This window comes from Pseudonaja textilis, chromosome 6 (assembly GCF_049901715.1).
Source record: "Pseudonaja textilis isolate UNSWEBS1 chromosome 6, rPseTex1.2, whole genome shotgun sequence".
Taxonomy (NCBI): domain Eukaryota; kingdom Metazoa; phylum Chordata; class Lepidosauria; order Squamata; family Elapidae; genus Pseudonaja; species Pseudonaja textilis.
In genome coordinates, this window is record NC_141995.1 from 20,987,184 (window position 1) to 21,015,161 (window position 27,978).

At 35.1% G+C, this 27,978-nt stretch overlaps 1 protein-coding gene across 4 annotated transcripts in view; it reads left to right on the top strand.

Annotated features, from left to right (window-relative positions):
* ALPK1 (alpha kinase 1) overlaps positions 1-27,064 on the top strand; it is a 60,854-nt gene extending 33,790 nt beyond the window's left edge. For all 4 annotated transcript variants that reach the window (XM_087935984.1, XM_087935985.1, XM_087935987.1 and 1 more), the window contains exons 4-14: positions 3,246-3,444; positions 10,498-10,557; positions 11,098-11,184; positions 11,942-12,018; positions 13,046-13,141; positions 14,617-14,721; positions 15,640-17,599; positions 22,337-22,490; positions 23,734-23,896; positions 24,023-24,209; positions 25,411-27,064. In XM_087935984.1, the coding sequence (XP_087792110.1) occupies positions 3,246-3,444; positions 10,498-10,557; positions 11,098-11,184; positions 11,942-12,018; positions 13,046-13,141; positions 14,617-14,721; positions 15,640-17,599; positions 22,337-22,490; positions 23,734-23,896; positions 24,023-24,209; positions 25,411-25,610 (3,288 nt within the window). In that variant the 3' untranslated portion in view covers positions 25,611-27,064. The remainder of the gene's footprint in view (positions 1-3,245; positions 3,445-10,497; positions 10,558-11,097; positions 11,185-11,941; positions 12,019-13,045; positions 13,142-14,616; positions 14,722-15,639; positions 17,600-22,336; positions 22,491-23,733; positions 23,897-24,022; positions 24,210-25,410) is intronic.
* Positions 27,065-27,978: the final 914 nt, after the last annotated feature.

The following is a 27,978-nucleotide window of genomic DNA, read 5'->3' on the forward strand; positions in this document are numbered from 1 at the left end:
TTCTTCAGTTCTCTAGCCATGAAGTTCCTTTTGTGCCCTAAATTCAATTACATACACACACTGAACAGATGTTCAAGCAGAGTTCATGCTTATTCCTCTCTGTAGCCATGATGAATACAAAAACTTTTTTCCCATCCATCCTCTTTACATTGTATTTTTTAAAAAGTTGGGCTGTTGCATTTACTGAATCAATAATTTCTACACTATATTTTGACAAAAAAAAATACTGCAATTACAATTTTAAAATGGTTTATTTGAAATTATACTAATTTGGTGGAGGTACATTGGATGCATCTATATGTGCCAGTCACTTTTTTATGGGGAGGTGGGACGTATGTGTGGAATTGAAAACAAAACCAGCCGGATCAAAGCTGGTTTTGCTTCAAAACTGGCAAGACATTACTGAGATTATATAGTGAATGGAAGCATTCAAATACAGAAGCACTAGCACAACTATGCGCTCTGGCTAAAGGACAGTAGTTTGATATCGTTAACAGTACAAACTTATTTTGCCACAGCAGGTGGCAGCACCTGCTTGAACTTGGCAAAGTTGAACAGAGTCAGACCTGAATTATATTTAAATCAGAGACTACAAGAAAAATCAAGGCTGCAAACTAGACTGGGGATTTGAAAAATCAGGGGAAAATCATGGGAAAAGGCCATAAGAAGCCACTTCTGTACTACTACAAAGAACATTTATAACTGTTTGCACGTAGACTCCAGGAGTTGAGCGTAAATTGTAAGATATTAGCTTAATGGGTTTTGAAAAACCTATAATATGTGAAAGTCATACAGAAACCAGCTATTCTTAGCTTACATATTATGCATATATGGAAGGAGTAATATAAATCATTTATTTGATTATACTGATACATACTAATTATACTGATGTAATGTACCATACATTTCCAATTAATAAGCATATTTTCCCTTTTTTCTATCAGGATATTTATACATAGTCATTATTTGATGGTAACACAAGAAACTGCTTTTCTTTCAGTTACTATTGCTGGTTTACTTTCAAAATTATTAGATTATAATTAGTTTTAACTATAGCTAGAGAAAGTGAAAAAGTAAAAAAATAAGTTTACAAAGATCAGTTGTTTTTCCTAAACACTATTAAATCCAATCCTAGTTTATTGACCAGATTATCTTAAAAGGGAAGTCTTCAATCTCTTCATTACCTTCATCAAGATGAACTCTTCTTAAGAGTTTCTTGATCTGCGTGAATAGGAACATTTGAACTAGCGTACCATCCTTCCAGCTCCATCATGCTTCTACATGATGCTATCAAAAAGGGAAGCTAGCTTTGCTATAACTCAACATTTAATCTATCAAAAAAGAAGATTCCAGAAGCACATATTTTTTAAAGAAACAATGGCAAACTACATTTTATTATAGGCTTTGAAATCAACAGAATTGAATTGGACAGAATTTAGTGTCTCCTGTGAGAAATAATTTTATTAGATTTCTGCCAATGATTTTGAGAGGAAGAAATTAGTTGATTTATTAGACTTCAAGTATAAAATAATTGTTACACTCTTTAAATTTTTCTTGTGGACTAAATGCTGTTGTGTGATTCCATAGGCAAAGAAATAGTCAAATATTTTCTTAGCATGTTGTTGAGAGAGTAGAAAAGAGTTTATAATATCAACAACCAATATCAAGCTAAATTTATCAGAGTGAAGTGCCATCTTACCTTGAAGGAAAGAAAAAAAAATAGACAATATTCTTCCCCTATCTTGACTTTGCCCTATTTTATGTCAACTTGATTTTGAAGAAGGTTACAAGAGGTTTCAGCATTAAAGCAGAGAGATAAATTATGCAGCTGCCCAGCCTCCCAGAATAGGGAAACTTGGTATAGATTTTTTTCACAATGCTATTGAAGTGCTTATTTTCCTCCTGAAGAGACACAAACAGATGCAAACTTCTGTAAACACTTTAGAAATGAATTCAGTGAGTTTGGCCTCTCAGTGGTGCTCAATAGCTGACAGAAAAATGTCTAATTAGTGCAAGTGGAAATAATAGGGCCACTTGGATTCCTCCTACCCTTCTTCACATCTCCTTTTCCTAGGAACTCAAAGGCTCTTTTGTCTGGCAGGTCACCCTCTCCCATGCTTTTGTGTTTCAGTTTCTTAAAAGAACGCAAGATGCAAAGGAGAAAAATATATTAGGCAATGAAGGCAATGCTTATACATATGGTATATGCTGGAGCACTGTGAAGAATTTATACCTAGGCAGTATCAATTTACAGGTGCTTCAAAGATGGGGAATTCGTCCCATAGTGGAAAGTATATGTTCCAGGAAAAGGGGAATCCGTTTCAATTGCCACATTTTATTTTACTTTCAAAAATCCTTAAAAAGAATCGGTTTTTTATTGCCTAAATCACCTGAAGAGCAAGTTTCAAAATAATTAACCCCCTAATCTTCTGAGTAAACATATACTCTGCATTCCTGCTAATACCATGCAGGAAAATGTCCTTCACTATAGTGAAAGGGAGTCTGCATTCAATGTTTTTTTATAAGGAAAAGAGACATGTGGTGAAATTCTCATGACTGGAAGAGAGTGTTCTTGCACTTATGTGAAGAGATGCTGTGCGCAGTTCTTAGTTCTGATTAAAATTTATATGATATATTCTCCACAATTTAAGTCCCATTGATTTTAGTGAGAACCAAACGTAACTTTTTTAGTTGTAGATTAACTTAATACCTAGGTTCACATTATGCTTAAACTGTACGGTGGCTTAGTCTAGCCTGTGGTGTGAATTCAGTCTCTGTAGTTTGTCAACCATATTTTATATTTTTAACAGTAAACAGATTTACAGTGGCTTAATCAACAAACTAAACCATTAGCAGCTTAGTACAATCTATATATTTGTTTACATGATTAAGTTTCTCACCTAACTTTGGTTAACAAGCTGAGTGAACCTGAAAAATGTCACTGCACACAAAGGTAAAATATTACACTGCTACACCAAAAGTATATACGATATTGTGTAAAGTCTTGTTTAAGTCCCTTTCCACCTTTTCTATTCTGCATTGGATGAAATACGTCCCAACTTTGTCTTGGGAGTTTCTGCAGCTCAAGGAAAGCGTAAACATCTTTCAGAGAAATAAGTGAAGAAATATTACAGCTTGGTACCTTCTCTATCTCCTGGGTGAATGTGTATTTCATGGATCATCCTCTGCAAAGAGTTTCCTAGGGCAGCTTGTTCCTATTCACATATTTTTGGTCCTCTTTTCAGGTTTGCTTAAAAACCTCCATTGCCAGCAGGGACTATCTGACAGCAACAGCTATTGCATTTCTGGTTGACCGGTTTCTATATTGGGTTGATGGTTCCAGCCAGCTTCTCCAAATTGTCAAACGGCTGCATCAGCTTGAGCCTACGGTACCAATTGCCCCTCAGCTGGTTATCCGTCAGGCTCGCATCTCTGTGAATTCAGGTAATGAAATGCTGTCTGCAAGCCCTTGACCCTTTCTCCATTTTCTTAGCCCAATTCCAATTAGAAGATACTTGACTTTCAAGAGGATACTTTGTCTCTTTCTGAAGGTGACATTTCTTTATGCCATGCACTTTGCCAGCACAAAGTTTCTAATGGGGAAGGAAAACAGGAGAAAATTGTAAAAGAATGTGGAAAACACTAATTAGAGCTTTTGTTGCCTAAAGGCTGCTCCCTGCCAATCGTCCTTAACCTCCCTCAGGCCATGAAGACACTTTTACCTCAGAAAAATACTACTAGCTTTTCAGGGCACTTCTGGGCCAATAACCTGTCAGAGAATTGGACAGCAGGTGTCCAAATGGAATCAGAGACACTGTCGCAAACTTGTTTTATATAAATAAATATTTTATATCTATATCTATCTATATATGTATGTGTATATGTGTGTGAGTGTGTGTGTGTGTGTGTGTGGTATTCAGCTTTGTTCGGGTATTTTCCCATGTTATTATAGTTGTGCTTTTAAAGTTGTAGCAACATTTCAGCAGAATCTCATCTGCCATCGTCAGGCTTCTGTAAGAGTCAGAACCATATGACTTCTGGTTTGAGCTTCTTTGGCAACAGACCAAAACCTCATCTCTCCGAGGCTTTGATCCATGCTCGCCGCTGGAGCACCCCGAGCCAGCTGATTTTGGGGCTAAGTCACCCCGTAGAGGTGGTGAAGAGGGGGGAGACTGCCTGCAGGGTTAAGGAGAGCCGCATCTCTCCTCCCCAGCTGGCCCTTACTCCCTTTCCTGAAAGTGGTTGTAGCGGTGGTCAGAAATGGCCACCACAAAGAAGAACTTGACCGGAAAAGAATGTGCAGGAGGGAGATAAGAAGAGAAAGTTTTGGTTGACCGGGTCAAACAGCAAAAACAACAAATAAGGTACCCTGGAATTTAAACTTAACAACATTGTTCCCAAAGAAGATTTTGAAGCTGCGAAGGAGAGAGAGAAGAGAAAGGATTAGGTTTTTTTTTCTTCCCTTCCTTATACTGACAGCTAAGAGACTTAAGCAAGAAACTGAAAAAAAAATCCACTTTGACATTAATAGGCATCTAAGCTGAAAATAAAAGTCAAAGGGATAAATAAAGATTTCTGGACATTTAAAAAATTTTAAAAGCTGGAAAGGAGAAAAAAAAAAAAGAATAGAAGGGCAGGATCTGGAAAAATGGAGGAGACTGCCTGGAATTAAGGAATGGAACTGTAATTAAAAGGAACTTACAGTGAAATTTTAACAAGATTCCTCAAAGATACATTTTAATGGAAACTTGGTAACAAAATAATAGAACCCCAGGAAGAGAAAGTTGAAAAAAGAAGCAAGTAGAAACAGCCTTGGATTATTTAGATTACTTGGTGGTTTTTTGTTTTTGCATCTAGACGACTAAAATTAACTGGGTGGTTGTTTAAAAGTTTTTAAAATGGTATCACTCTTAGAAGAACTGAAAATGGAACTTAAAAAATGGAAAGAAGATGCACAAGAAGGGCATGCACAAGAAGTTCTTTTGGCTTCGTGTTTCAATTCTTAGAAATGGAGATCTGGAACTATGAGAAGCAACAAGAAACGCTTGCAGAACAAGAAGATTGGGACAAAGAAGAAGCCATCTTTAATGATCAAATAATTTTAAGTGGGGGGAAAAAAGAAAAGGGGGGAAAGAGAGTGAAAGGTTTAAGATGAGAAAAAACAACCAAAAAGAAGAAGAATATTTGAAAGATAAGTATAATATTAGAAAGCAATAGAAGAGTGGATTACAGATGAGAGGGTTAGAAGTAGAGAGACAAGGAGTTAAAAAGGGGAGGGAGAAGAAGAGGGGGAAGAAGGCAAGGAAAAGAAGATGTAAAAGACAGAAACAAGAAATGGAGAAACAGGGAAAAGATATAAGGATTGTAACCATACATTTGTTTAGAGATAATGGGTGAAAATTTAATTGTAAAAGGGATTCTGCAAAGGTACATAAGATAGCTTTGTTATATTACAAATAGAAATAACTTTAGAAAATATGACGATGGATAAAATATTTATTGTAATGCAGTGGGATGTTTGTTAATAAATAAATGAATTAAAATTATTGAGAGAATTAAAAGGGAACATTTTTAATTATTAGTAATGATTTAAAAAAATATAAGTGAGAAATATGGGGAAAAAAAGAATTAACTATGGAAAGTTTATAAGTGTTCCCAAGGAAGTATGATATTCAATTGAAAAGAAATGTTAAAGATGTTAAGATTTTAATGCATATTAATGATAGAATTGAATTGGAATGGAATGTGTTTTATTTACATATATATATATATATAATTTTTTCTTTTTTAAGAATATAGTGTCTATTTTAAGAATGTACCAAGCAGAATTCGATTGGAACGTATGTATTATATTGAATGCTATAATCTTAAAGCTATACATTGAAACTTAAATAAGAGCTTGAATGGATAAAATTAAAGGATATAAAGGTGTCATACTCTAATTGGTAACTACAGGGAAAAATTTGTTTAATAAGAAAAGATAAGGTGAAATTGTAACAGGACAGACAAAAGTATAAATATAATGATTTGAATTGAGATAATCAAAACAAAGTTGAGAAAATTAGAAGAGGGGAAAAACTATGTAGAAAATATAAAATGGTAATAAGATATGGAATAGAATATAAAAATGAGCATGAAATTGAGTTTTGTATCTGTATTAAGAAGTGATAACCTGGGACCATACTATTTTCTTTTTTTTTTTTTTTTTAATAAACTTTATTAGTTTTACTTTTTAAAAAATCAACGACAACACAGCTACAAAGTATATACAACAAAAAGACGAACAAGTCTTGGCATGGGCCAAGGGGGAAAGAGAGGAAAGCTTGAGAGAGGAAAGAGGGAAAGGGAAGGGAAGGGTGGGGGGGGGAAAAAGTGGGGATAACAGAAGTAGAGAAAACATTTATAATAAAACCATATTTTTGTGACTGTCTGTAAGGTCTTTTCTTCTTCCAGACTATCATCGGCAGTGCTTTTCTTTATCTCTGCCTCGGAGGCCTCGGCCTTAATTTTCTTGGAGGTGATCTATCTTTGATCAAGCCAAATGTACAAAGGATTCCAATTGCTATAATAGGTTGAAGATTCTTTATTTTTAATGCTTGTGTTAGTTTGTCCATTTCGGTGCATTGTAAGATTTTCTGAATAACCATAAGATCAGTGGGGATAGAGGGTAGTTTCCAGCACTGGGCAAATGCCAGTCTGGCAGCAGGTTAAGATGTGGATTGTAATATACTTTGACTTTTTGGATATTTGTTTATCAAAAATTCCTAGAAGGAAGGACTCTGGTTTGTACTCAATTTGTTCCATGGTTATTTCCTCTAGCCAGTGCCTAATTTTTGCCAATACTTCTGGGTTTCCTTGCATGACCACCACATGTGAAAGAAGGTACCTTCTATGTGTTGACATTTCCAACACTTGGGGCTCGTGTTGGGGTGCATCTTCGCCAATCTCGAAGGGGCAGGTGCCATCTATAAAACATTTTATATACGTTTTCTTTATAAGCTGCTGATTTTGTGATCTTAATGTTCCTGTTCCAGATCTTTTCCCATTCTGCTAGGGTAATGCTCCGACCCACATTTCTGCTCCACGCAATCATATTTCCCTTGACAATTTCTTGTTCTAGTTCTGTTTCTAATAAATATTTGTAAAATTTAGATATATTTTTTTACTTGGTCCTAGTAGAATTTTGTCTAGGGTCTGTAATTTATTGTAGATTCCGAATTCCTTAATGTCTTGTTTGTATTTACTATGAGTTTGTAGGTACACCCACTGATCAATTATAAATCCTCGCTCTTGCAGTTCTTGTCGTGTTTTCAATTTTCCTTGTGGGTCTAATAAATTTTTGTACTTAATCATTTTGGTTATATCCAAATTATTAGGGTGTACTATCGCTTCCATTAGGGGATATCCAAATCGGTATTTTTAAATAAAGCTTTTTACGTACTTTTTCCAATTAGTTAATAAAGAGTCCCTGATAAGATGCCTATGGAAATATGATTGCCTGGGTTTCCCAGATTCCCACAGAAAAGGCATGCCACCCTTTCTGCATATCGTAGGCCTTCTAATACTAGTGTTCTTTTGTTGGTTAGGTTCACCCAATCCTTTATCCATAGGAGGGTGGCTGCCGTATGATATATTTCCCAGTTTGGCAAGGCTAACCCTCCTCTGCTTTTCAAATCTTGTAGGGCTTTTACGTTAATCCTAGCTTTTTTCCCCTGCCAAATAAAATTCAATGTTATCTTGTTTAGTTCCGTAAAAAAATTTTATTTAGTTTAATTGGTATTGTCTGGAATAAATATAGAAATTTTGGCAGAATATTCATCTTAATCAAAGCAATCCTGCCCAATAAGGAAAGTTGTAAATTGCTCCAAAAATCTAAGTCTTTCTTAGTTTGTTGGAGAAGTTTATCATAATTGTTTTCTTTTAACGATTTGCTTTGTGGAGTTAGCCAAATTCCTAAGTATTTAATTTTTTTTTGTCACTTGTATTCCCATTGTTGTCTCTAGCTCTTTATTCTGGTCTCCTGTTAAATTTTTAGTCATTAATTTTGTTTTTCCCCTGTTTATTTTAAATCCCGCAACTTCTCCAAATCGTTCTAGTTCTTCTAATAAGTTGTGTCCTTTTTCTATGGGCTCCTCCAGAAAAAAACCAAATCATCTGCGAAAGCCTGTACTTTATATTCTTCTGATTTGATCCTCAAACCTCTAATTCTCAAATTTTGCCTAATATACGTCAGAAGAGATTCTAGAGCGAATATGAAAAGCAGAGGGGAGAGAGGGCAACCCTGTCTTACCCCTTTTTCTATTTTATCGGGCCAGTTTGTTCCCCATTTATTAGAATGTTTGCCTGTTGAGTGTGGTAAATTGTAGTGATGACATTTTCAAATCTGGTGCCAAGATTCATATTATATATTTTTGAATTAAGAAATGCCAATTTAAATTGTCGAATGCTTTTTCAGCATCCAAGAACATAAATGCAAATTGTTTTTCGGGTGGGCTTCATAGTATTCTGAAATGTCTATCACTGTTCTTAAATTATTCTTAATTTGTCGAAATGGGAGAAATCCGTTTTGATCTTCATGGATATAAGTATTTAAAACCTGTTTTAATCTATTGGCTATTATAGAAGAGAATAATTTATAATCTGCATTCAGGAGCGAAATTGGTCTATAATTATTAATAAGTCTGTGGTCAAGGTCCTCCTTCGGGATCAGCGAAATTAAGGCTCCCCTCCACGAGTCCGGCATCTTGGCTGCTAAGAGTACCTCATTAAATACATCCAGCATCAGTGGTCCAATTTGTTCTATGATAATTTTGTAAAGTTCTACCGGTATCCCGTCTGGTCCTGGTGCTTTATTGTTACTTTGTTTCTAGGGACCATACTATTTTCAAAAAAGATGTTTTATTTGTATTTTGTTTTTGTGAAAACCCAAATAAAATTTCAAAAAAAAAAGAGTCAGAACTATATATATGTATGTATGTATGTATGTATGTATGTATGTATATTTGTTTTCTGAGGTTCTGGGGTATTTGTATGTGTATCTTTGGTTATTCGGGTTTCTCCAACGTAAAATTGGAAGTATCTAGGAGACGTTTCGATGAAGTCTCATTCATCATCTTCAGACTTGTGTCTTCGGCTTTGTGCTTCTCAGAAGCACAAAGCCAAGACACAAGCCTGAAGATGATGAATGAGACTTCATCAAAACGTCTCTAGATACTTCCAATTTTATGTGGGAGAAAACCCGAATAACCAAAGATACACATACACACACACACACACACACACACACACACATTATATATACATACACACACACACACACACACACACACACACACCAAATTAGATAGTCAGGCAAACAGGAGCATTAACAGGTAAATCAACACAGCAGGAGCATCATTAGTTTAATTACAGAACACAGGGGAAAAAAGGCGGGAAACAAAGAAACTCCCACTCCACACCCACAGCAACCAATCACAGCACAGATTGCCTTGCATAGGAACTAGCACTCTACAACCAATTGACCACAACTATGTGTTCTGGCTCGCTGCACAATGTCACTGCTCCAGCTACTAAATTTTAAAATTTTAAATTTTAAAATCATAAATACTGAGGGGTAAATTGCTGTATTTTGGAACAAAAGTGTCTTAAAATAGATTAACCAGTTTTAATATTTTCTGAATACAGTTCAAGCTGCATATAAGGAGTTAAAAAATCTGCAGATACTCAAGGTTACAAATAGTATTGTACAAGTAACCTGCTTATATAGACCAAAGATTTTCCTTCGGTCTCAGCAAAGAACATAAGTATTGCTGTTGAGTTAATTCTAAGTAATTCAAGATTAATACCAAGTAACGCAAGACAGAAAGCATACGTCATACTCCTTCCTCTTTTTTCCAACAATAAGAATGCTATGAGGTGAGTTGGGATGAGACAGATGACAGACCCAGAGCCACCCAGCTGGCTTTTATGCCTAAGGAGAGACTAAAACTCTCTTGTATTTTCTAGGCCAGAATCTTAACCAATACATCACACTGTTTTTTATTTTGGGGAAAAATTATTGTAAGAAAAAAATGAAATCTGTTTTTGTTCAGCAGTTGGTAAATGGTTATGAACTTATGATCTTTTTTAATAACTTCATTTCAACACAATACAAACAGAAATATTAAGTTTTCTAGCATTCTGGCGTATCTGAAAAATAGATGTGTCAACAAAACAGAGAGATAGGTCTCTGTTCATTCTTTTAATTCAGTGTCAGTCAAAGTAGCTTATCGAAAGCATAAAACGTCAGATAGAACAAAATACTTGTTTGGATGAATCTAAGCTTACATATATATATAATTATGTCAAACGTGAGAAATTATTATCACAAAGTTGAATGCATGTGTGTAATTGTATGTGAACTAATGCAGCTGTCTGTATTCACCCTGGAACCTTACTCATGAAGTGACATTGCCGTATCATGTTGATTATAACCAAAAAAATATTTAATATTTCTAGGTAAATTATTGAAGGCTGAATATATTCTTAGCAGTCTTATTATTGACAATGGGGCAACAGGTAAATAAATTATGGTTGTTATACTTCTTTCCATTTTAATTGATAAATTCCAGTTATTGCTAGTTATAGCCTATAGTGGGATATGCAAATAATTTTGGATGCTTATAAAGTAATTTGTTGGGAGAAAAACTTTGTTTTGGTCTTTACTTCTTCAGTTTCTCATGTTTAACCTTCCATGTTACGTCTATTGGGAACCAATTTTAATATACAGTATCCTCGTTTTTTTAAATTGCTGTAGTTTGGCTCACTGAAGAACTATAATGTGTGTGTGTGTGTGTGTTTGTGTGCATGTTAATTAATGAATCTTTGTAGAAAGACATAATAGCAAATATTATAATTATATTGAGTGATAAATATGAATCATTAAATAAAACATAAAATCGTGTATTTATGTCTTTGAATGTCTCCCAGAGCTTAAGTTATAAACCAACTAGCTGTAAAACAAGGACTGTTAATTTCATCCAAGTGTTAAATTCTAATCTTCCTATTATTATTCCTCATCTTTAAAGCTCTGAATGATATTTTACTTTTGCTTTTTAGGAGTATGGAAGTACTGTAATGAAAGTGATTGTGTTCTTGTTCAATCTGTCTGTATACAGATCAGAGGACAAATTCTACAGAAACTGGGTAATAAATCCAAGAATCTCTATGCTGTTCCAAAGCTACAACTTTGGAATAGATTGCATAGTAACTGTTTCATGTGGATGAACTTGTAGAAAAACTCAAATCTATAAAAATAAATAGTTAAGGAGTTAAGAAGTTCACATAATAACATCAATAACAAAACATCAGTGATCTCCACAGAGCTAGTGTAGTGATTAAAGACATTGGATTAGTAGCTGGGAAACTAGAGTTCTACTCTTGCCTTAGGTACCAAAGTCGACCAGTCATTTCCTATCAGGTGTAGGAAGTTTACTGGCAACTACCTATAGTTGCCAATAAAACTTCATGGATTCTACATCATTGCCAGGCCTCAGGACTGATTTGAAGGCACTAATATAGATGTTAATTCACAAACAAAATAATCTTCCAGTATGAGTAAAGGCTTTTCATACTGAAAAATATTTCTTAACAGAAATATGAAGTTTTGGGATAATTTTTAATATGCGGCCTGTTCTGCATTATATTGACATGTAATTGCTGTCTTTTAATATAGAGAGAAAAATAGATCTAGATATTTATATAAAATAGACTTTGTTAAAATGGTAACAAATAAATTATGAATAAATACTACCTGATAGTATTTGTTCCTATCATAAAATGTCCAGCCCTTGTCATCAGAATTTGTAAGTGGCTCCAATATTCATCAGTAGTAAAACTCTTTTTGAAAAATAAAACGAATGTTTTAAAAATGAACAATTTGTTTATGTGTATTGCGTTTTAGGGATGTGGTATGAAGCAGCAGAGCTGATTTGGGCCTCAATTTTGGGTTATTTTACACTTCCACAGCCAGATAAGAAGGTAATAAATGTATTTTTTGACACCTTAAATATTTCCTACTGAGTCATGCCCTATGTTCGAGCACTTTCTGTGCTTATTAAAAGCTCATATTATAAATGGACATATTGAACACTGATTGTTACATTCAAATGACTACAAAGAAACAGACTGCTTCATAAAAAATGTTTATTTTGAAGAGGCAAAATTCCATGTTCTCTAAATCCTTTGATGCTTGAGTCATTGACATCTAAGGGACAGTTTTGTCTCTCTTTTCTGATCTTAAAAAGTGAAATACCTGTTGAAGTTTTGAGACTCTGGTTTATATAGATGCATATATCTAAGAAAGAAATAGAATTCCTAAAAGAATGTGGACACTGTCCTTTCTCTCATGGATTCATGCACATAAGCAGGCATATATACAACCACCACCACCACAAAAAATTACGTTTATACCTTAAAGCAATTTAGTTTAAGATGAAAGCGGGTGATTAATTGAAGGCAAATTTAATTTTGAACAGGATCAGTGTGGAAAATTAATTACAAGTAAATTAATTGAAGAGAAATTACTGATTTGGAATAATTGAAGAATGGCAGGTGGTTTGGCTGGGGAATTAATTGTGAAATTTAAATATATGTCCTTATTTCTATATTTGCATCTGCAATATGAGTTAATTTATTAGAATTCTTCAGCTCTCTACTAATCTGGAAAAATATTAATATCTCCAATTAATCTTTAGTTGGTTCAGCAGGCATAAAACTTTTAAGTGCCTGATATCACTGTTGTCTATTATTTACTGGTGTCTACAGAGTTCATCTTGTTCAACTACTGTACTTCATATTGTCCAGATGTATTGTAATCTTCATGATCAGATCTGCTCACAAATGGAAGAATATAGATTGTTGCAAATCTGTTGCAACAAAAAAGTAAAATTTCTTCAGAAACATATATTTTAATATTTCCTGTGGTGAAAAAATGCTGATTTTCTTTGTCCTACTAGAATTATGTAGATAAAGAGCCTTATAGTTGTTCATATGTGTTCTTTTTTAGGGAATAGCTACCTCACTGGGTATTTTGGCAGACATCTTTATATCTATGAGTGAAGATGATTACGTCAGATTTAAAAACAATTCTCAGCTTGGCCTGGTAACTATTTTTACAGCAGAGATGAACTTGATTTAACTAATTTTCATACATACATACATACATTTTAGAGCAGGGGTCTCAAACACAATTTACCTGGGGGCCGCTGGAGGCAGAGTCTGGGTAAGGCTGGGCCGCATAATATTATACTTTATATTATACTTTATATTTATATTATACACTAATATTATTCTTTGATATCATGGTGGGGGTCACAGGATGTCGTCCTGCAGGCCGCAATTGGCCCGTGGGCCGTGAGAATGAGACCTCTGTTTTAGAGCAAGCATTATGCAGAGTAAAAAGAATAAACAATATAAACCAAAGGAATTAAACAAGAAAAAAGAAAAGAAAAGTAATTTATATCAACAACATTCATCATATTGCTTTATAGCTGTCTTTGCTTGCTAACCATTTTTGTTTATGCCACATTTATACAGTTCACATATTTAGCCTTTTGTTCTCTCTCACCTTTTCCCCAAGATTTCATTAACTTCATCCAACCTTCCTCTCAACCCATTCACCTTTGTTTCATATACCAGTATTTGTTTTGTATTTGAAGTTCATCATTTTCATTGTTTGGGCCATCTTTTTTTTTACATCATTTATTGATATTTGTATTCAAGCCACATTTGTGCATTACCCATTCATTTACGACCATGTGCTATATTGCTTGTTTTATCACCCATCTTAAGTTTCCCATTGCCCCTTTGTCCAGCTTCCTTCTATGTTTATCTGCATGTACCCAACTCTCCCTTCTGTACAACAAAGTAGGCAGGCTGTGACTATAGCTATTTTTCACTTATTTCAACCAACAGTCTTTCCTTACAACCAGCCATATCCACTTCCTTTCTACAAAATTTTCATCACTCAAAATCCATTCATTTTTTCATTTATTTTAAATGTTATATAAAAGGACAAATACTTGCTCCAGTTATTACCAGCTATGTATACTTTGCAATTGATGCCTCCCTTTTCTAATTCAAATGCAAGTACCCTTAATAAATTAATTTTCAAATTATAGTTCTAATTGCATCAGACACACTTATATTACATTCACTACAAATTATTTAGACTGTCAGGAACCTACATATCGTTATTTGTTTACTGAAATACAGATACATTAATGTCTTATACCATCCAACATACTATCAGCATTCCTTGTTTATTTGACCAGAAATACATGAAGCAAATAAGATGATATTACACACATATGTATTACTCCAGATCAATATTGAACCATTCTGTAAGAATTCCATTTATTATTCCACATGTTTAATTGCTATCATATACTGCTTTGGGCATATTTAGTAATCTTTACCTTCTTATTTATACAAAATAGTTTGTAATTCAAGCCTATTATTTTTCACACACTGTCTCTGAATTAAGAGATGCAATTAAGTCTATGTCATATAAAATATGCATTTAAAAATGTCAAAATGTATCCTTCAATGTTCATTTTCTTTTTGTTATTTTATTAGAACCTTCTTAAAGAATTTGATCATCGTTTACTTTCAGCTGCCGAAGCTTGCAAGCTGGCTGCAGTCTTGAGCCAGTTCACACCATTGTTTGTGCTCACTGCAGTTGTAAGTACCATGTTCAGCATTCCTATTTTCTTCCACTCTGAAAATTCTTTACAACAGTTTTTGTCAACTACTGATATAATATGCTCCTGCCTAGCTAATACTTGGGATTCAAATTATAATATGAATTTCTAGTGCAGATGTAATGAATGAAATATAAAGCAGGAAGTTAAACTGCACCCAGGGACAAGCTTTTTACTCTAAAACAGTTATGATTTATTCTAAACAATTATTTGCTATTGCCTGAATGAATATTGCAGTTCAGAAAAATAGATAAAAGCATGTCCCATTTATTTCACTGGCGTTCACCACAGGATAAGTATAGTTATAAATGCAGCTTCTGTCAGAATCCATATTTAGTTATCAATAAGTTGAAATTAACAAGACATTATTAATCTTGCTTTACTTGATCCTGGAGTAGAAAATGTGATTTCTTTCACATTTCAAGGCTATAATTCCCATATGTAATTTATTTGTTTATTTATTCATTTATCACATGTTTACACCACCAATCATAACTAAGTGACTCTGGGCAGCTTACAAGATTGATTGAGTTAATTTGGATGTTTTGTATCTTTCATTTGGATGTTTTATCTATTTCTGTTGTAATTATACTCATTCTTGTTTGAATATTTTCTTTTAATGTTTTTAAAGGTGTTTTTACTGTATTCCTCTAAGCTCCCCTCATTTCTAACAAAGAGGAGCAGTGATTTAAAATGTTATGCTAAATAAATTTATGTTAAAATAAAACTAATAATAATATTACACTAAAAGTAGAAACCATAATCAACTGAAAATTAATGAAAACAATTCTGATTCCATGCTGGAATAGATTTTTAAGGGATTTGAAACATATATGAAACACATGAAACACATGAATTTGACAAATTCTATTCATTCTCACTGTATTTATTTTTTCAGAATATCCGGGGAATGTGTTTGCTAACTTACAGCTGTTCAAGTGCGTGTCCTCCAGAAAAGCGAGCATTTTATTTATCTCAAGCAAAGGAGTCCTTTGAAATTGGTTTACTGAGCAAGAAGGACAAAGAACCAGTCACCAGCAAACAGGAGCTCCACAGTTTTATCAAAGCAGCTTTCTCCCTTGCCAAAGTACACCAGCGTCTGTACGGAGAAAGCAAGAGCCTTAATCAGGTGAATCAGTTGTGCCAGGATGCTTTGGCGAAGCTTTACGCTTACAGTTATTCACTTCAAAATGAAGAGCAGGAAAAAGAACTGCTTGCTAAAGACATTATGTCCCTGGTCATGTCAGTTAAAGAACAATTACAAGTGCAAAGTTTTCCTAATTCAGATGCCAAATCCTACATTCCTGATTGCTACAAAACTGATGTCAAAAAGGAGGTTCTGAATTGTAGTTTGAGCTTTGAGGAGGTTCTCAGAATGTATTTTCAGCATCATGAATCAGTCTGTGCTGTTTTTGAAAGTACTTGCAGAAATCATAAAATTAGACCAGGAAAACAGAAGGCAAGAGCCTGTATAACAACTTTGAAGACTGAAACCAGAAATATGGATACCATAGGTGCTACAGAAGCAAATTCTCATTATGACAATCACAATGGAGAAATCCCAGTTTCACAGAAAGAAAACAAAAGACAAAGAAAGAAAATTGCTCACATTGTTTCAAGGAGAGCTTCTCTTGATGAACAGACAGAAAGTGAAACTTCTGATAATCAAAACAATTCTAGTTGGGAAGAAATTGTCAACAATAAAAATGATCTATCCCAAGATAAGGAGCAGAAGACAAAGAACTTTATAGAGTTGCCTGAAGATATTGAAAAGAAAATTGAAAACAGTGATTTTTGTTTGTTAACTAATAAAATACACAAAATCACACTTCAGCACTCTCAAAATGGCACAGGTTCTTTAAAGCATCCCTTTCCGAAAAGCATGCCTTTCACTAATACACCAAAAGAATTGGACCCAAATTTAAGAAAGAAAGAGATGGAGGCAGGAGTGGATGCTTCAAAACAGTCATGCAGAGGAACTAGTAGCAGCAACTGCAAACAAGATAAAGTAATGAGTTCTACATCTGAAAAAGAAATAATTTCTTCAGGGAAGGTTTCCAGAACCAAGGACAGCAGCAATGTTCCTATTTCTAGTATTAGAAAAGGAAGCATTGGAAACAATGCAAACCCTGCACGAGATTCAGGCCCAATAAGTAGAAATCATTGGCAAATGGTTGACTTAGAAGGAGAAACAGAAGATGGAACGGAAGATTCACTAATGAATCCAGATTTACCCAATGAAAAGACAGTACCTGCTTCTATCAGAAACAATATATCAAAAGCTGAATGTGACAATTTTGTACAAAATTGGATCAACCAATCTGCCAATATGATGTTAACAGGATGTTCCTCTAAAATATCTGAAGTTAAAACACAAGCAGAAGATGACTGGGAGCTGGTTTCTGATGATAGAAGAGAGTTAACAGACCATGGTACTAATGAAGGTATAATAAAAGACCCACAAAATTACAGGACTGAGGCCCCAAGTTCTTCATTAGGATGGGGCAACAAGCAAGTTTCAAATCATTCTAGTGATTGTGCTACAACTGAAGAAGGTGATGAAGGTGAAAATAAGAGAGGCATTTTCAATAGCTCACACAGCTCAAGCTCTCTGAAATCATGGGACAAAGGACCCAATTTTTCCAGTAGTTTTTCTGAACTGGGAAGTCCTCCCTTAATGAATTCTAGTGAAAGCTCTTTTTCCTTTATTAGCATGGCCAAAGAAAAAATGCAACAAGCTCGTATTCTGAGCAATGATGATTATAACAAGCTATTTTCAGGTGTTGAACATGCTTGGCTCGTTGAGAGAATGAAGAATACAGGATTCTTTAAACCAAAACTCCTGCATAGAACACACCGTAAGCCACCTTTTTCTAAACTATTATCTTTGCTCCAGGAATTTATCTATGCTATGCTATTTTCAGAGACAGAAGCTGATTGCATCCTGGCACTTTTATACTGACTTATAAATTTGGACCATTTGACTCATGGTAGGGTTACCTGCTCATCCACCCTGTGGGATCAGTAGGACCTGCTGCTATGGCCAGCAGATAGCACTATGCTTTATTTTTCTTTTTACATATTTACCACCAAAGGTGAGGGATAAATATCAGTTAATATTGCCTAGCCTCATTCTGAATTTGTATTTCTTTTCTTTGCCCAATTTCTATCTTAATGCATGGATATCAAAATCCAGGATCTATCCTGTATTACAGGTGTGTCCAGGGGTGGGATTCTATCAGTTTGCACCTGTTTGCTAGAACCGGTTTTTAACATTCTAAGCAGTTTGAAGAACCAGTTGTTAGAAGAAATTACTGGCCTAATCCTGTAAGGAAGGCAGGTAGGAAACATTTTGGTGTTGCTTACAGAAATTGCCTCTCTGTTAACCCTTATTACATTCTTGGCAGGACTAGACTTCCTGTCTCAGGAACATCCCTGGAGTTTTTTCCCCCTCCTTTGCTGGTACTTTGCTTGTGTGGAGTGACCATTCAAAGTTACAATGGCACTGAAAAAAGTGACTTATGACCATTTTTCACACTTACGACCGTTGCAGCATCCCCACAGTCATGAAAGGCCAGGCGAGGAGATGCACACCTCGATGTGAGTGATGTTGAGTTGGCCACGCCAACCAGTCACATGACCTCCAAGCCATGCCCACCACCTAAGCCATGCCCACAGAACCGGTTGTTAAAAAATTTGAATCCCATCCCTAGATGTGTTAAGCTCAAGGGCTAGATCTGGCCCATGGGGTGCTTTGATCTGGCCCATGGAAACAGCGAAGTACTGGGCCGCAGTGCCTCTGCCAGTGAAAATGGAGCTCGGGAGGACCCCACTTTCAGCCGCAACGGCCTCCTGCATCCCTCTGCCAGTGAAAACAGAGTTCCATTTTCACTGGCAGAGTGCTGCAGGAGGCATCAAAATGGAGATTGGGAGCCTGTTTTCGCTGGCAGACTATTCAGGCCACCAGAGGCACCCCCAACATGAGTGACATCAAGTTGGCCACACTCAAACTGGCCATGCCTACCCCAGCCCCTGAGGTCAAACACAACCCTGATGCGGCCCTCAATGAAATCAAGTTTGACACCCTGCTGTACTACAATTGTCTGTAGCAGAGCCAACGTGATAATAGTCTGCATATTATGTAAAACTAAACACATAATCATTTTGGGGGGAATGATGTAATTCACGCTATTCTCTCCATGCTACCACATAGGATGCCATTAGTTCCAAGGGCTTCTCCATTCTTTTTGCTGGGTCCCCTTCCTCAAAGCTGCAGCTGACCGCACATACAGAAGTTCTATGGCTGCGGATGTCAGATGATTGTATGGAATCTTGTAGAGAGTAGTATAGTGAAGGGCATGATACTCAGTCTATGGCTATGGTGAAGCTCATTAAACACACAAGCTTCATACCCTACCAATGCGAATTTCATCAAAATGTTGATGTGAAATTGAATAAAACTTATTTTTCATCCAACCATAAAGGAAAAAATATGATGCTGCAGAAGTTAAGAAAAGTTCAAGACTTTGTTTTTTTAATAAAAGTTTTTATTCATTTTTCAACATATTAAGAACATCTTTTTTCAGTGAACAGCATCACATTTCCATTACAAACATGACTTTAATTTCATACTCATCTTTCACATTTAATTTCAAATATTACCATTGCTTTTCATATTTTCTATCCTTTTTAGTGTATGCTTTCCTCCAGCTTATTTTGTTTATTTTTTCAATTTATTACTTGATCTATTCCCCTAACCTTTAAATAAGTCTCATATTATCATATTCATTATACTTTATGATTTTCTCTGCACTTTCATCGCAGATCTTTAATTAATCATTCCATGAGTTCAATTTCAATTCCAACATTTCAAAAAAGTTTCTCCTGCTATTAACAATTTGAGTGCGCTACCCCTGTAGTTTACATATCATGTAATTAATCCCGCTTTAAATCCTATTAATTATTTAGTTTTGATTATCACCTAATAAATTAAAAACAATATTCTTCTATCAACTACTACATTGCATATATACTTTTCAATTCAGGGTCTGCAAGTTTCTCCTTCAATTAAATACATAATATATATAATTTAATAAAAAAATTAATCTATTTAATTCATCATAAAAACTGATATTATTCCCCTAGTCCCCATTTCCATATTTCAACTATAATTTATACTTTCATTACACATAGCTAATATACTTATCATATTTCCCTCTTTTTCACAATTATTCCGTTTGACTCTGTGTTTAATTCCATTGAAAAAATATACATATCTTACCATAACAAAACAATGTCAGCTCCAGTCTCTCATTTCAATTATCTGTATTTCACTATTTTCTAATAGTAAAAAGTAGTCTATTCAATTCATCATAGAAGTTAGTATTACTTTCCTAGTCAAACTTATCATAATTTCCCCCTTTTAACAATTTTTCCATTTGGCTATGTGTATAATTCCATTAAAAAGAAAAGAAAAAGAAATGAGACAGCAAACTTACACCAACAAAACAATATCAGTTCCAGTTTCACATTTTATAAATCTATATTTCACTATTATCTAGTTAATTAATTACTTTTAATTCATTTATATTACACCTCATCAACTTGCAGAATCCCCTCTCTTAATATTTAGCTAAACATTATCTCTGTGTCTTTCAAACAAACATTTTCTTTTCATCCTTACTTGATTCACATATTTCTTTGTTTCCTGGTCATGTTTCTTATTATTTCTTTTTCCCTTCATTCTTCCCCTCCTTTTTCTACTCCAATATTTGGCCCCCTCTCTTTTTAGTACTGTCTTCTGCCCTTCCCTCTTCTGCTGTTTCTTTTTGTTTGGTTTGGTTTTCAATGTAAGCCTCTTTTTAATCACCATTTCAAACCTCCTGTTTTTAATTCCCCTTCTTTTCTCTCTTCGCTTTAACTCTCATTGTTTTAAGTATTCATTAAAGGTGGCCTCTTCTGTACTCTGCTCCTCTTCTTATGATATTCCTCGCTGTTCTTCAAATTCTAAAATCACCATTTGTAAAAATTGCAAAGTCGGGCAAAGCAGTTTGCCTTCTTCTTGTAACATTTCTTTCATATTTCTAAGTTCTAGTTTTAGTACTAAGAACAAATCTGCCATTTTTTCACTTTTATCCAGGAACTTGATTCAACCAATATCTATAATGTCTATTTCCAATGATCAGTTTTTATTAATTCCTCTTTAAATTTTCTTGGTTCATCTTATAGTTCAATGTCCATAAAAGTTTACACCAAAGTTACCAAACTCCCAAAATGGTTTCTTCCTGCTTTTTTTCTTTGTCTTAAATGTTCAATAATTCACTTTCATTTTCCAGGGTCTCTATTTTATTGTATCCTAATCAGTTAGTTTGTATCCAGTAAGTCCTTGAAGGAACCAGGCTTTTAAAAAGAAAAGGGGGAAAAAGGGATATAAACAATTCATTTGGCCACTAGATGGCAGTCTCCATTATATCTAAAAACCAGTCTTTTTTCTCCCACTTTTTTCCCCTCTATTTCAGGCTTTTAAAATTCCAAATTTTAAAATTTGGAAAGTATAAAATTTGATAAGTCCAAGTATCAATTACTCTCTTCTTCCCCCCCCCCCCCTCCAACATGTCCAGATAAGGCTTGAATTATGCCTTTTGGTGTCAGGGCCATCTGTTTATCACATATAGGCAGAAATATTCTTCTGGCTTCTTCCTATTAAGATTCAAAGCCGCTTTAAGCTGTCAAAATTTATTTCTTCACTTCATCATTCGCCGCTTCAATTAATTCTCTTAAAAATTTTCTTTAATATTATTCTGGGGTACCTTTTATTTAGAAGTTGCGCCCAATTCTCTGGGTTTCTATGCTGTCCTCTTCTTCTCTGCTCCTGCACAATCTTATCCCAGTCCGCTCACCTCTTCAGGGTGGCCATATTGGCCACCACTATGGCCATCTTCGGGAGAAGGGAGTATTGCCAAGCCAGGGAGGAGAGATGTGGCTCCCCTCGACCCAGTCAACAGTCCCTCCCTTCTTCGCCATCTCTACGGGTGGCTTTGGCCCCAAATCAGGTTGATCGGGGCCGTCTGATGATAGAGCATGAACTGAAACCGCGGACGATTGCAAATTTTGGTCCATAGGCAAGAGAGTTTAGCCGGAAGTCCCCAAAAGTCCAAGACTTTTGAATTCAGATCTTACTATAATATTTGATACAATTGTTTTTCTATGGATTTTTTGTCATATATATTCTTAAAATATAAGATGTAAATAAACTGTTAATGATTTAATAAGAGATAGAATCTAAATACCGATGTCCACATATTTCAATTAAAGTTCTGTATCTGCTGCAGAATCATTTGTTTTGATTTAAGTGTTTTTGTGGTTATCATATACAATGCAATATATTTCCTTTGGGGGCATGAACGTTTTACATATGTAGTCATCGGCAAGGTATTATTGAAAAATATATTCTCAATCCAAAGCAATTAATCTTGTTTTGCTTTTCTGTGCACATGCGAGACTGATAGCCCTATGCTGCAGTTTTTACAGATCAGATTGTGAAAGCACATTTGACATACTGTAGCTCTGTCACTTCATCCATTTTTTCTCTCTAGATGCTCTTCTTCTGAAATACTCTAAGATATCTGGGCTGTGGACAGCTCAGGAGACAACTGCATATATTGGAGATAACTTGAGTGTGGCAAAGAAAGGCAAGCAGAGGAATGCTTTTTGGATACACTTTCTGCACCAAGAAGAAACCCTGGGAAGGTATGACTCAAGCTAACATAGGATCTGGAAAAGTTCACATAAGCTCCATATTATGTTGCATTTGACTACATTTAGGGCTCCTGGCAGCAGAATCTTACTTCAGACTTTGTAGAGTAAAGTGTTCCACCATTGCTGAAGCTACATGTCATTTTAGCAGCCTAAGATAAGTGGCAAATACAACACAAAATCGAGCAGTCTGCCACTACTTGATTCCCACATCTGCTTCCTGAGATAACCTTTCCGAGTACCTAGATTATAGACTTCATTTTCAATTCCCAGAATTCTCCAGCAGTAGAAGCACTTAAGCACCCATATTATTCAAAGGAGGAGCATAGAAGTTTCAGTTGCCAGACCAGGTCTGAAGTTGAAATAGAGAAAGGGTAACATTAAGATAGCAGATATCCTGGGTCAACCTGAAGCCTGGGGCTAGGGAACTTCCAGTGATTCATTTTATCACAAATCTCCTCCTCCCCAGGAAAACCAGAGTTCTTCCTGGAAAAGTCTTCCTTCAATATTATCGATGTTTTTCATGAACGTTTGCCCTCTTCCCACTACAAGAGTATTCCAGTAGCTCATCAACTGCATATGGTTATACCCCTACTTTCTTAGATACTTTCCAAACATGAGAAAAACTTATATCAGTCATAGAGCATTTCTTATTCTTTGGGGCGGGGGGGAATAATTAAAAGGTGGAGGCAAAAGTAAAGGAAAACAGGAGGAGGTTCAGAACCATGGCTCCCCTTTTTACTGATTTAAAAAGTAGGGATTCCTCACCTATGAAAAATCTTCCAGGTTATTCATAGGGTCATTCTGCCTAGATCGTATTGTGTGTGTGTGTGTGTGTGAGAGAGAGAGAGAGAGAGAGAGAGAGAGATGTCAAACCTGAGCTGCTATTGGAGAAGAGCAATGAATACATTTCCTAAAGAAACATGAGGAGTCTCTGTGGCACAGTGGTTAGAGTGCAGTACTGCAAGCTACTTCTGCAGCCAGCTGCCTACAATTTGGCAGTTCAAATCCCACCAGGCTCAAGGTTGACTCAGCCTTCCATCCTTCCAAGGTGCGTAAAATGTGGACCCAGAGTGTTGGGGGCAAGATGCTGACTCTGTAAACTGCTTAGAGAGGGCTGTAAAGCATTATAAAGTGGTATATAAGTCTAAGTGCTATTGCTATATTACTGTGGTATATGTTGAATTAGTCCCAGTAAATGGAGAATATTATTTGTGCTGTGTTACATTATCCCTAGGTATGTTGGCAAAGAATACAAAGAAGAAAAAGAGATTATATACCATTTCAATGATGTGGAACGGCAAATGACAGCTCAGTACTATGTGACAGAATTCAACAAAAGACTGTATGAGCAAAACATTCCTACACAAATCTTTTATATTCCATCGGTGGTACTCTTGGTAAGGAGAAAACAAAAGGCTATAATGAATTCAACAGAATACAAGGAGAAATGTCCTCATTAAAATAGTGGACTGTACCTATGTTGAAATACTATTCATACTGTAGCTCTCTTATTTCTTTGCCAGATACTAGAAGGCAAATCTATCCAAGGATGTGTAACCGTGGAACCCTACATTCTAGGAGAATTTGTGAAGTTATCCAACAACACCAATGTAGTAAAATTGGAGTACAAAGCCACAGAATATGGACTTGCATATGGTCATTTCTGCTACGAATTTTCCCAAGGCACAGATGTGGTGGTCGATTTACAAGGTTTGTAAACATGCAGTCATCATATGGTGAAAGCTAACATTTTACTAGGTGAATGGGTTATTAAAAGCTGAGGTTTGTTTTGAACAGGCATAGCTTCTTCATCATGTGACTATTTAGAGTTCTAATTTCAGTGGCCATAGAATGCTAAATAATTACATGGGACAAAGATGAGAGGAAGAAGAAAAATGTTGACAGGTAGAAGGGAGAATGGAATGGAATTAATGTATCTCAAAACAGCCAAATAGCAGCAAAAGCTTTAACAGATTGATTGGAAGATGCAAGTGATTAATCTCCATTTCACTTAAGCTATAAGTAATTTCTCATAAGTAGATTCCATAAATAATTTAGATGTCATTTGTCCTCATTTGTGAAAATAAGTCTGAATACATTTTTCTACTAAAGTTACTATGGTGTCATGACTGTTCAATCAAAGAGATTACTGTTAGGAATCAACCCTGATTCAAAGACACTATTTATTTGGAATGTTCAAATCAGTGTTGATTTCTGATACCTACATAGTTTTCTTGGCAAAATTTCTGAAGTGCTCGCTGTTGCCTTCTTCTCTTTTTCTGGGAAAGAGTGACTGGCCCAAGTTCACCCCGTTGCCTTTGTGGAAAAAAAAATTAAAACTCATAAATTCCCAGTTCTACCCTTGAGGTATTCTGCCCTTTGATCCAGTTACAGAACCAATATTTCCTGCTGAAATATTTTAGGAACATAGAATCAAAAGAGCATATAATTCTACTTCCACTATACTTCGTACTTTGAAACTGTTTTTAATTGTTACATTGTCAATAAATATGCCTTTAATACTAAGAGACTAAGATAGATCTACTGTAGATTCAAATCCATCTTTAGCCATGGAAACTTGCTCGGTGATTAGGCCAGTTACTCTTTCTTGGTGCAACCCACTTCACAAGGTGGCTGCTAGGGAAAATTGGATAAGGAAGTGCTATGTATACTACCAAATGGAATATAAATCTAATAAATAAAATATTACAACTTTTAATCAGTGGAAACATTTTCAAAGCTGCATAGTCATAAGTCACTATTTGTGAGTTGGGTGGCTTGTTTAATAACTAAAATAATTTTTGTGCATTTTTGCTGTTAACATTTGCTTGGAGTAGGAGAGTTTATATAGTGCTTACATTAAGAAAATGACTTTTTGTTTTGTTTTGTTTTGTTTTTTTCTTTTGGACAGGCTGGGTGACTGATAATGGAAAAGGCCTCATTTATCTTACTGATCCCCAGATCCATTCTGTCTCTAAAAAAGGAACATCGGGCCTCACAAACTTTGGAAAGAAAGGAATCTACTATTTCTTCAATAATCAGCATACAGAATGCAATGAAATCTGTTCCCGTCTTTCATTGACAAGACCTTCAATAGAGAAACCAAAGTGATATTAGATAATCCTTGCCCCTTTCTTTACCCAAGAGTTCCTGCTGTGACTTTTCAACAAATATATTTTCCTATTTTTTTAATATCTGCATCATACTATCCAATGAAATTGTGTTAATTATATGTTCTAATATCAAAAGCTCATTCTGTAACAAGGCAAAGATGTTACTCAGAAGGAGAGACCTTGCATTGAGTTGCTTCTTTTTATCTTATTCTTTGTACAATTGCAGTGTTGTATGCACAGAAGTGTTGTTCTAAGTATAGAAATAGCTCTGCGCCTGAGCATCACACAAATCAGTAATTGATAGGAAAGTCAATACTGATAAAAGGCAGCCTATACACACCACCTTACCTTATCTGGAAATGATTATTAATATAGCTAAGCCAAATAGGCTTGGTAAGAGTTCAGCTCTACCAGCACTCATGTTCTTTATGTCATGCATTTTAAGTACATTTTCTTCCAAAAGGCTGCCTTTTTCCTTTTTTGTATTAATACTGCAATACAAATAAACCAGCTGAACACTGTTAAATTCATTAGTCAGCAGACTTCAACAACTGCTTAGTTTTATATATGAAGTGGGAGCTCTGCTTTCAACTTGAGCCCTGGACCTTGATTCATTTTCAACTTATTATCCAGGGACCAACAAGGAAAACATGATAATAGTTTCCCACAAAACAATACCCCGTGTTATAGTCAAGGAATCAAGGGGATCAAAAAAAAAAAATAACAAGGAAGAAGGAAACTCCTTTTTCCAGTTGTGATGTTAATGTAGGTCATGGTCTAATTATCTGGTATCCTGATGTTTCTTCATCAAGTATCTGGCATCTTCAGAGGTACAAATTATATACTTCTTGAAAGCTAACAAATCAAAACAAAAATAACTTCATAAAAATCTAACCACCACCAATGGTCACCCTAAAACATTGAAGCAACAAAAAATAATTAAAAGCAATTAAAAAGCTTTACATTTAACTCTTTTCTTAAAAAGTCAGTGTGTCAAAAATCTGCAACATTATCCTTAATGCTGATCTCACATTTGTGTCGGAGAAAGTGCATTCCATAAAACTATTTAAAACTGGACTTTATTTATTCAATAATATTTATTCAAGAAGGTACAGTCCTAGACCAAACCTTAAAATAAAACTGAATAAAGAATAAATAAAAATGTTAATAATTCAAAATAAAAATATAATTGTGGAAAGAGGTTGGATCTAAGGAGCTTAATGGTATATGAACTTGTTATGTATGTATGTTTGGACACGTATGTGTTTAATGTGTAATTTAAATATTAGAATTATTAAATTGCTAAACTGATGCAAAGCTATATGAGCAGGAATAAATGGAGATTCTCCCAAAATAAATGAAAGCATAAATGTCCTGGGGTGCAACTACTCAAAATCATTTTGAAATGCATCGGTAGGCTAGGTGCATAATAAAATTCTTTTTTTTAGCAGACATTCCTTGCAGTCACTGGGCCTTAACTTTCCATGCTAGTTTCCTAATCTTAATTTTAAAGCTCAGAGCTGTTTTCCCAGAGCTATTTCTAAATTAAGTGGTCCCTCATTCTGTTACATTGGCCAACGCTATTGCCATTGATTCTAGAACAGAGGGTGTTGCTCAAAGCTATCTAACATATTCAGGCTGCTTCTGGTTTGACACTCATCCTCTTTGAATGTTTTGTAGTATGTATGCTGTTCTTGCACTGGGTAAAAGCAGCTGTTACCTTTTATACTTTCTTTCTATCCATCTTTCTTTCCTTCTTTCTTTCTGTTTATGAAGCAATCTTTTGTGTTTTTTGATCAAAGCTTATAATTCATGGATGCGACCTTCCTGGACTTTTGTCAGCTACCACCTGGAGGACTTTAAAAAGAAGCAGTAGAGGAATTACATTGTTTCATTTCCTAAATAGTCATATAGGAATATTTTTATTGTCATAGAACAGTAATACACATTTCCTGCACAAAATTCATTATTGTAACTAAAGCTGTTACATGATTTCCCTTCATTTTTTTAAGGTTGGCAGAAGAGAATTTCTAAATCACTGTGGCTCTCAACCCTTTAAAAGTAGTAATTACCTTTGTAGCTTTCCCAATGTTAAACAATGGTGGGATCACACTATAGAGCAGACATCTGTTTTGTACCACCCTGTGTGATGTGGATTTCTTTGAGTACATCATTTCACATGACCGTGGAATACTTAACAAAATGTTAGTTGATAAATTTCAGGCTGAGCATGTTTAAATCAATGATTGGCTGGTTGTTTCATCACACACCCATTTATTTAAAATACATATTTAGAATCCCATTTAGATGGACGATGCCTGACTTGATGTGGATGTACATTAAAATAGCGATGCTCAATTAAAGAG